The sequence below is a fragment of the Rhinopithecus bieti genome, unplaced genomic scaffold, assembly GCF_001698545.2.
Source record: "Rhinopithecus bieti isolate Rb0 unplaced genomic scaffold, ASM169854v2 scaffold_3875, whole genome shotgun sequence".
NCBI lineage: Eukaryota > Metazoa > Chordata > Mammalia > Primates > Cercopithecidae > Rhinopithecus > Rhinopithecus bieti.
The window spans coordinates 2,467,388-2,477,438 of NW_016804422.1; the positions used below are offsets into that span (position 1 = coordinate 2,467,388).

Sequence of the window (10,051 nt, forward strand, 5' to 3'; positions counted from 1 at the left end):
AAAAAAAAAAAAAAAAAAAGAACCTTCCTCACCTCTTCCTAGTTTCCAGTTGTTGCCAGCAATCCTTGGTATTTCTTGGCTCATAGCCTCATCATTCCAATCCCACCTCTGTCCGCTGGCTGTTGTCACATGGCTTTCTTCCCTATGTGTGGTCCTCCGCCCCTCCTCACTGCCTTCTTTTTTTTTTTTTTTTTTTTGAGATAGAGTCTCACTCTGTCACCCAGGCTGGAGTGCAGTGGCACGATCTCAGCTCACTGCAACCTCTGCCTCCCAGGTTCAAGAGATTCTTCTGCCTCAGCCTCCCAACTAGCTGGGACTATAGGCGTGTGCCACCACACCCAGCTAATTTTTGTATTTTTTTAGTAGAGACGGGGTTTCACCTTATTGGCCAGGCTGGTCTCAGACTCCTGACCTCATGATCCACCCGCCTCAGCCTCCCAGAGTTCTGGGGTTGCAGGCATGAGCCACCGCACCTGGCCTACATGGCGTTCTTAAAAGGACACCAATGATTGGATTTAGGACCCACTCTAATACAATATGTCCCCATCTTTTTTTTTTTTTGAGACAGAGTCTCACTCTCTTCCCCAGGCTGGAGTGCAGTGCTGCGATCTTGGCTCACTGCAATCTCCACCTCCTGGGTACGTGCGATTCTCCTGCCTATAGGCGTGCGCCACCACACCTGACTAATTTTTGTATTTTCAGTAGAGATGGGGATTCATCATGTTGACCATGCTGGCCTTGAACTCCTGATCTCAGGTGATCCACCTGTTTCGGCCTCCCAAAGTGCTGGGATTACATGCCCAACCAACTCTTCTTTTTTTTTTTTTTGAGAGGGAGTCTCTCTCTGTTGCCCAGGCTGGAGTGCAGTGGCACAATCTCAACTCACTGCAACCACCGCCTCCTCTACCATGTCGGCCAGGCTGATCTTGAACTCCTGACCTCCTCAGCCTCCCAAAGTGCTGGGATTACAGGCATGAGCCATCACGCCCAGTCAGCATTTTTTTTTTTTTTTTTTTTTTTTTTTTTTCAAATGGCATTTGTAGAAGATGATCTATTCTGTGTGTGTGTGTGTGTCCCAAATAACACAAGTGAAGTTTTCCTTCATAGTTTGCATAACAACCTATACTCACAAGTAGTATTTTCACAGCACAGAAAAGAAAAAACACATAGCATCTCTGTATGTATTGGATGGGTGATGGATAGGTGGACAAGGCTGTCCTGGTAGCTTTTTACAAACAAGGAACCTTGATCAGTGTTCCTAGAGGGCCTCCCCTCCCTGGACAGGTTTCTGTTCCCTTTGCCAAGGAAATGCCCATGAATTTGGTCTCCTCTGCTTGATGCTGCCTCACCCCAAACACTCCCAAGGCTTGTCTTCTAGGCATTGTAGGAGGTGTGATGACTGTGGTATCTCCCTAGGGCGTCTGTGAGGAAATGACCTATGAGGAAATTCAGGATAATTATCCACTGGAGTTCGCCCTGCGGGACCAGGACAAGTACCGGTACCGGTACCCTAAAGGGGAGGTAGGTGGGATTTGGGGCCGCCTGGGAGTACCACCTGTGGCTGAGGGCCTGTGGGGCTCTACAGGGGCTGCGGGGGTAGCAGAAGGGGCCTGGTCTCAGAGGCAGGCCAGCCTGGGTGTGTGGTTCATTTCCACCCCTTCCCAGCTGTGCGGCCCAGGCCTTAGTCCCTTCCTCAGGTGTGGGGTGGGCAGTACCGTGTAGGGCAGACCTTCAACCCGGAGACCTTTGGCTCCCTGCTCTCCATTCTTGTCTTTCCCCTTCCCAGGGTTGGAGAATTCGGAAGGGCAGGGCCTGAGGTGGGGGGTCTGTGGGGTTAGGGTTTCCTGGGACCCCTATAGACAGTGCGCTGTCCCCTGGAATTCCCAGGCCAGCTCCTTTCCCAGGGAGTTGTCGGCCCTTTCCAGGGTGCTCAAATGGCTGGGGAGTTGGGGAGACCATGGCAGACCTGGGACTCGGGTCTCAGCTCATTCGCGTCCCTGTCTCGGGCCTCACCCTTTGGATGCTTCCTTTTGTCACAGGCTGAGCCCATCCTCCCTGTGGCTCCAGGCACCACCCCCAGCCCTGGCACCAGACCCGGGGAGACCTTCCACACATGAGTTGGCTACCACAAGCCACTGCACTTGTCACCTTCTCTGACAGAGGTCAGCCCCGGCCCCAGGTCAGAAACTGAGGGTCACCTTGACTGAGGCATCTCCTTTGAATTCCAGGAGGTGGCCTGGGGCAGGGGCCAAATAAAAATATCCCCCATCAACACACATATGTACATGTATATATACACATGTAGAAGCACCTCCACCCAGAAACTAGGCTCACAGGCCCCCACACTGTACCATCCTCGGGATAGTATAGCTCTTAGAAACATTAATTATTCCCCACATCATGTTGTGAGGCCAAGTTCAGATTTAGAACCAACCCAGATAACGGTCAGGAGAAACAAAGCAGCTGGCTGCTCAAACTTGAGAATACAGGGAGGAGAATTGGTTGAGAAATTCATGTTACCAAAAAAAACTGATCTAGGATTTTCTCAGAACTACCAGGAGCTGGCACAAATCAGCGTGTCATTCTTGCTTCCTAATCAAAGCTGGGGTACATTCAATTCCGACTGCTGGAGGCCATTTTTGAAGGACCACTCATTGTGTGCAAAAGGATGAAACTGATGAAAATCTCTAAACCTGCCGGGTCGAGAGGCCCAGCAGGGGCCCAAACCGTACATTGCGGCAGGCATAGGGGGAAGATACTGGGCAGATAAACTGAGGATAGTTCCGGGGGACCCCAACTGTTTCTGATGAGTCACACTCCAGAAAGTTCCAGGTCTTTGCTCTCTTCCCCTGCACTCTTGTTGGTGCACTCTGTTTGCTGTGGGCTGGAAGCAGGCAGTGTCTTCTCCAGTCACATAAATTCCATAGCTGAGGATTCAGTGCAGAGCCCCATGGATGGGCACTGAGGTGGACCCTGGGATGGAGCCTGAGGCCCAGCTCTGCACTCTCAATCCTACCCGAACCTGGCCCTGAGATGGGAGAGGTGGCTCCTTTCCTCAGCTGCCCACCCCCATGCCCTCAGAAGGCTAGGCTGGAGGAGGCCCAGTCACAGCTTCCCAGAATGGTGAGCAGCTGCAGGAGTACAAGGTGGCCCAGTGTCCGGGATGTGTCTGTCCCTCCCCTGGAGCCAGGCCTGAGGGACACCTCTCTGCTTGCCCTTGCAGTCCTACGAGGACCTGGTCCAGAGACTGGAGCCTGTCATCATGGAGCTGGAGAGGCAAGAGAATGTGCTGGTCATCTGCCACCAGGCTGTGATGCGCTGCCTGCTGGCCTACTTCCTCGACAAGGCAGCAGGTGCGGGCCATGCCCCGGGGGAGGTGGGAGGGTTGTGTGAGAAGGTAGGCACTGTCACCAGGCATTTCTCGTGTGCTAGCCATTCCCCTCTGTGTCTACAGAACAGCTGCCCTACCTCAAGTGTCCACTGCACACAGTCCTGAAGCTGACCCCTGTGGCATACGGTAAGGAAGCTTCCTGAACATTGACCATGGGTAGCCATGACCTTGGATCTCTGCACAATTCCATGATTTTCTCCAAATTCCTTGAAAATTGTGTTAGGAATTTTCATTCCTTCACCCACTACCCCACTACCTTTCCCAATATGCTTTTCTTCTTTCAGATGGAGTCTTGCTGTGTCACACGGGCTGCAGTGCAATGGCGTGATCTCGGCCCACTGCAACCTCCACCTCCTGGGTTCAAGTGATTCTCTTGCCTCAGCCTCCCAAGTAGCTGGGATTACAGGCACCTGCCACCATGCCCAGCTAATTTTTGTATTATTAGTAGAGACAGGGTTTCACCATGTTGTCAGGCTGGTCTTGAACTCCTGACCTTAGGTAATCTACCTGCCTTGGCCTCCCAAAGTGCTGGGATTACAGGCATGAGCTACCGTCATGAGCTACCATCCCCGGCCCTAATTTGCCTTTAAAAAGTTTGTTGTGGGGCCGGGCGCAGTGGCTCACGCCTGTAATCCTAGCACTTTGGGAGGCCAAGGCGGGCGGATCACGAGGTCAGGAGATGGAGACCATTCTGGCTAACACGGTGAAACCCCGTCTCTACTAAAAATACAAAAAAAATTAGCCGGGCATGGTGGCGGGCGCCTGTAGTCACAGCTACTCAGGAGGCTGAGACAGGAGAATGGCGTGAACCCGGGAGGCGGAGCTTGCAGTGAGCCGATATCGCACCACTACACTCTAGCCTGGTCGACAGAGCGAGACTCCGTCTCAAAAAAAAAAAAAAAGTTTGTCGTGAAAAAGTTTATGTGGCCACAGAAGTCCTCCCCAGTGACTTTGCTTACCCATTGCCTACCTGCATGAGGGGCTTTTCTACTGATTTTTCCAAACCCCTACAAGGCCCCATGGTCCCCAGGGCCTGGACTTTATTCTGGGTGCAGGGCAGTGTGAGTCCCACCCCTGCCTCTTGCTATACCGGCAGAGACCTCAGGCAACTTCTTCATCTCTCAGGTCTTAGCTCCTCACCTTTAACACAGGTGCTCTTGGGGGAATGGCTGTGAAGCCCAGTGGCAGCTGATGTCACTCCAGTGTGATAATGGCCTCATCACCCATTGCACTGTGCACCTGGCATGTGGTTGACTGGGCCTTGCATGGTAGAGTTGGGATGTGGGTGGTTTGGGGGCCCTGAAGACTTTGAGAGTCAGTGACCTCAGCTTAGGCCTGCTGCTCCCCCGATCCCTCTCGGTCCTGGGGTTGGGGAGCCTGGGGCCTCTGCGTGGCCCTGTCTGGGCCGTCACATACGAATAAGTATGGGTCTGGCAGGGTGTCTCGTCCTTCCTCCCGGGGCTCCCCAGAGCTGCCTAAAGTGGAAGAACTAGAGTGAGGCTGAGATGGCTGCTCCATTCCACACACCCAGAGCCCCCTCCAAGAGAAGTTTCTAGCTTCTGCGGCTCAGCTGCCTTTCAGGAGTGGGGATGGATTTGCATCTTCTCTTTGGCAGGTTGTAAAGTGGAGTCCATATTCCTGAATGTGGCCGCTGTGAACACACACCGGGACAGGCCTCAGGTAGCAATGGGGTCACTGCTGGGGTAGTGGGGTGTTCCTGATGTGGGGGTATCCAGACTGCACATCCTCCAGGGCCAGGCCCAGCTGGGGCACCTGCCAGAGGGAGCTTGAATCTTCTGCCAAGACTGTTGTCCTATCAGCAGGGCGGGGCCCTGGCTCTGGGTGGGGCCTGCATCTGCCCTTCCCAAGGTACCTGCCCTGGGGATGGGGAAATCCCTGATGCTGAGCCACCAGGCTCAGGAGTGCCTGAGCTTGGGTGTGGTTGGACCCCCAGGACTTGAGGAGCCACAGGGCTCTCCAGCAGCTCCTTGGAGGTCTAAGTCAAGGGGGCCCTTGGGCTCAGTGAGAAAGAGGCTGGAGGCTAAGAATGAGGCTTACTCTTCCCACTCCCCATCCCTGCAGCCGAGGCCTCATGAGCCCCTTTTCTAACCACAGCACCTTTAAAAATTAAAATGGGATCATGCACTTTTGGGGAAAGGGCCATGCAGATGCTGAAGGGGCCTCCGCAGGGGGTGGAGACCTTGGTCCAGAAGAGCAGTCACCACCTGTGCTCCCCAAGTGCCTTGTGGAAAGTAGAAGCTCCTCAGAGTGTAGCTCAGAACCACTCTTGGTCCTATGTGGGGTCCCTCCACAATGGTGGCTCCCTCTCCCATTGGGGCCAAGGGTAGGACCTACACTTCTGGGAGCCCTGGTCCCAGTTCCTGGAGTCCATTGCACGGAGAAGGCTCCTGGGCCTCAGTGATGCCTGTTGCCATCCATGATGGGGCCTGCTTCGGCTCTGGGTCCCTGCTGAGGGTGCAGGCCTTGGACTGGACCAGGACATCTGGCCTTGGACCTCATAGCATAGCTGTGTAGATGTGTCCTGTCCCTTCCCAACACCACTGCCCCCAAGCAGGACCAGTTACCCTGCAGGCCTCTCTTCCCATTGCTCTGAGAGTCCGTGCATGTCTTGGCCAAGTTCAGCCCAGGCCCAATTTAGTACCCACAAGTCACAGGGGAAGACACCTCCCAACTGGCATCCTTTGGGCCAAGGAAGGCCCAGATGGCACTGGGCCCCCAGTGCTGACAGAGTGATGGTAAGAGAGGCCCCTGGGCCTGGCAGGGTGATGGTAAGAGAGGCCCCTGGGCCTGGCAGCCCTTGGGAGCTGACCCTGCCAGTCCATCACCATAGTGTGACTGACGGTCACTTTGCCCACTATGGGTGGGTGCTTCTCAGAGGCAAACTGCTACTAACCCCAGGTTCCTGGATGGCTCCCTTCCGGCCCATCCGTTGGGGCAGGCTGTGGTGGAAAAGGGGTGCCTCAGGAAGGCTGCCCAGCAATAAGAATTATACCTGCCCCTACAATTCCAGGGGCCGGTCCTATGAGCCCAGGCTGTGGGCCATGGGAGTCATGTCTGTCTCCCTGCAGATCTGGGCATGTCATGTTGCATAAGACAGTAGCTCAGGTCATCAGTGACCAGCTCCTGCAGGTGATGGTTCCAGGGCCCACAGCTGGGAGGAGGGCCACCAGGCTCGGGGGCACGTAAGACAGCCTCAGAGAGCTAAGGGAAGTTTCAGATTCCCTATTCCTCAGGCCTGAGACACCCTGAGCCCAACAGGCCAAGGATGGGACTGAGCTCTGCAATTTGGTGGGGGCTGTCGATAGCTGAGGGCTTCAGGAGGCCCTGTGCCCCAGTTCTGAGGGGACAGACCAGGCTGCAGACCAGGAAATGCCCTTAGGCTTCTGGGGCACCTCTGACACCTGTGTGCCCACACTTTAAACCAGGAAGGAGGCACCCCTGGGAGCTGAACCCCATCCCTGCCCCAAAAATGAGGATAAAATCCCCAAGCCAGGGGTTCCTCCTCAATTGACCCAGCCCTAAGATAGGAGGAGGTAGTGGCCTTGCTTTGGGTATTGCCTGACCTGGCTGCAGTGGAGCAGGAAACGTGGTGGCTCCTCCACCGCACCTTTGTTCTATTGTCCATCCACCCACCGTGTGGCACGAAGCTCTTGGCTATGCATTCTTAGGGAAGCCTACGTTCTAGAATCTTGCGGCCAGGGCTGCTACAGTGAGAATGTGAAGCCTGATGAGCCACAGTGATAAGGAAGGTAGACAGCAGGCATCTCATCTATTCCTGCCATGGAGTGAACGCTCTGTGTTTTTATTGTACAGAACGTGGACATCTCAAGACCTCCAGAGGAAGCCCTTGTCACGGTGCCTGCTCACCAGTGACCATGTTCATCCCCTGTGACCATTAGGCAGGCACTGGTCTCTGCAGAGGGGGTCATTCCAGGCCCTCCAGTGTGTGTGATAGTCACCATGCCATGCAGGGATATTCTTGAAGCCACACATGGCTGGCGGAACCCAGAACCCCCGCTCCAGCGCACCTGGCTCTTTGATGACAGTCGGCAACAAGGTTGTGCATGGCTCCTGACCTGCTGCTAAGAGTCACTTGACCAGACTGCATCTGCATGGGCTGTGCGGTGGTTGCCCAGCCCCAGATTCTTCCAGCGCAGCTCTTAGGTGTTCACTCTCGCCAGCTCAGTTGGCTTTGTGAAGTGTGAAACCCTACAATGTGAAAGGAAAGTGCTTGCAGTGATGTTCCTACTGTGGCCCAGCTGCCCAGCGTGGACCTGGTGACTCCGCAGGGCCTCTACCATCCTCTCTGTGGTCACTGCCTGAGCCAGAGGCCAGGTGTTCATGGGGCCCTGAGCTTCTGCTGCCTCTGGTGAGAGGGAGAGCCCTTCCCATCCTTACCCACCAGGAACTAGAGCCCCAACCACAGCAGATGCTTCCCAGGCAGCCACTGGCCAGGCCCTTGTATCCATGTCACCCTTATTTGCGGGCATTCATGGAAGCAATGCGCTTGCTTCGGCACATTGCAATGCACAGAAATGTGCGGGCAGGGGGGCAGTTGTGGTCGCCCCTCCCCTGTTGTGCATGTACCCGGCTACTTAGGTATGCTTAGGGGAGCTGGTGGCCAGGGATGCCACTTCAGGCCTGCTCTCACAGTAAAACCACCTCAAGACAGGGCAGCATACGAGTTACCTTCCTGGTGCACACACCGAAGTGCTCGAGGGAGAGGCTGCCGCCCCCTCTCCCCTTCCCTGGCTGTGAACACTGGCAGCCGAAGGGGAGGTGGCCTCTCGCCTGTTGCTGCCTGTGTCCACACAGGAATGTACACTGGTGGCAGAGACATGCATTTGCCATAAATGATTCAGAAACACGTGTATGGTCCTGTAAAACTTTTCTGGTGTTTGTTGACTTCTGCCTGTGGGCCTGAGGAAGGGAGAAGGCAGAACCCATAGGCAGTCCCTGGGCAAGGGAGGATTTTCCCAGCTGCAGCACAGCTTTCCATTCATGTGCATGTGAGTCTGGTGAAAATGGCCTTGTGAAGTCCAGTGTCTGTCATGCCCCTGAGTTCTTTTGGTCCCAGAGAGGCGCCTGGGCAGTCTGTTTACAGCTGGCAAACACTGGCTGGCAAGTTGTGGTGCTGGGTCAGAAAGTGTCTGGACTGGTAATCGGGTACCCTGCTGTCCACAGGTGGACTCTGGGAAAGCCAGGCCCCTGGATCCCAAGTCCTTTGTGTCCGGAGCCTTCCCTGGCCTGTGCCTGGAGCACAGCACATCCTTCCAGCCTCCCAGGGCTTTGCAGCCTCAGGTGCCACCTGCCCCTGAGAGAAGTTAGCATCCCTGGCCCTGGCTGGTGGTCTCATCCTTGTGTGCTGCTCTCCTAAGAGATGTCCAAGGCGGAGCAGGGGCAGGATCCTCCTTCCACACTCATCTGTCAGAGCCCCAAACCCTTTAGACCCAGAGCCCAAGGACCATGCCACTCCCTTTGGGGCAGGGGGACTGCAGCCTTTGCTTCTGGGTCTTTTGGAGTTTCGGTGACTTTTGTCACCTGGACACACTTGTTAGCCATAGTGGGGCCCCTTGGTCAGCAACAGTGCATGTACCTCTGGATGTCACCTGAGGTGAGACCACTGAGGCCTTTTCTCTCTGTGTACAGAGGGGAGTTAGGAGCTGCTGGACTGGATGCATTACAAGGACTGGGGACAGGGCAGAGGGACGTCCAGGGATCAGGGCATGAGTGGGGGCAGCCCCCCGGCCTCTGCCCTGGCATGGTCTCCGCATGGGCTGTGGCATGGCTGATTGGCTGCCACATTTCGGCCATGCGGGCTGGCGTGCCCATGTTCCAGATATTTTCCCGAGTTCTCCAGAATGGATGGTATCGAATCTCAGCCACATGCAACACTGTGTCCAGCATTCTTTGCAATAAATACTCTTTAAAAAATAATCTCAGGTTGTATTTGATAGCCAGTTCTCCATTTGTGAAGTGTTTTTTTTTTCTGGCCTGCTTTGTCGATGCCTGGTGCTGTGGTCTTCCTCGAAGGTCTGTGTCGGGATCCTTGGTTCAGCTTCCACCCCCATGTTCACTCTCACTGAAGAGGAATGGTGCTGCCCTGGAGTGAGCCCTGGCCTGGCACACGTGGGCAGGGGCCTGAGTCTTCCCTGGGCTGACCTGGGGTGTGGGGCCCTTGGCCCTGAACAAGAGGCAGATGTGGAGGGGGTGGTGAAGCTGGAGTGGAGCATTGTTAAGGGAAGGATTCTGAGGTCCCTAGGAATGTGGGCTCCAAATGTGGCATTCTTGGGGAGGGGGCCCTGGGGGCTGGGTCGAGGATGTAGTGGCTACATGAGGCTGTGGGTGAGGGCATGCTGACCACTGTTTTGGTATTTTCTTTTTCTTTTTTATTTTTGGAGACGGAGTTTCTCTCTTGTTTCCCAGGCTGGAGTGCAATGGCACAATCTCGCCTCACTGCAACCTCCGCCCCGGGTTCAAGCAATTCTCCTGCCTCGGCCTCCCTGAGCAGCTGGGATTATAGGCATGCGCCATCACACCCAGCTAATTTTTACATTTTTAGTGGAGACAGGGTTTTTCCATGTTGGTCAGGCTTGTCTCGAACTCCCGAATTTAACTGATCCACCCTCCTCCGCCTCC

General features: G+C 55.0%; 1 protein-coding gene across 1 annotated transcript in view; it reads left to right on the forward strand.

Moving 5' to 3' along the window:
- The window catches only part of PFKFB4 (6-phosphofructo-2-kinase/fructose-2,6-biphosphatase 4), a 35,713-nt gene extending 26,364 nt beyond the window's left edge, over positions 1 to 9,349 (forward strand). The window contains exons 9-13 of the mRNA XM_017867951.1: positions 1,417 to 1,521; positions 3,224 to 3,353; positions 3,455 to 3,517; positions 5,007 to 5,071; positions 7,226 to 9,349. Of these exons, the coding sequence (XP_017723440.1) occupies positions 1,417 to 1,521; positions 3,224 to 3,353; positions 3,455 to 3,517; positions 5,007 to 5,071; positions 7,226 to 7,285 (423 nt within the window). The 3' untranslated portion in view covers positions 7,286 to 9,349. The remainder of the gene's footprint in view (positions 1 to 1,416; positions 1,522 to 3,223; positions 3,354 to 3,454; positions 3,518 to 5,006; positions 5,072 to 7,225) is intronic.
- The last annotated feature ends 702 nt before the right edge of the window (positions 9,350 to 10,051 follow it).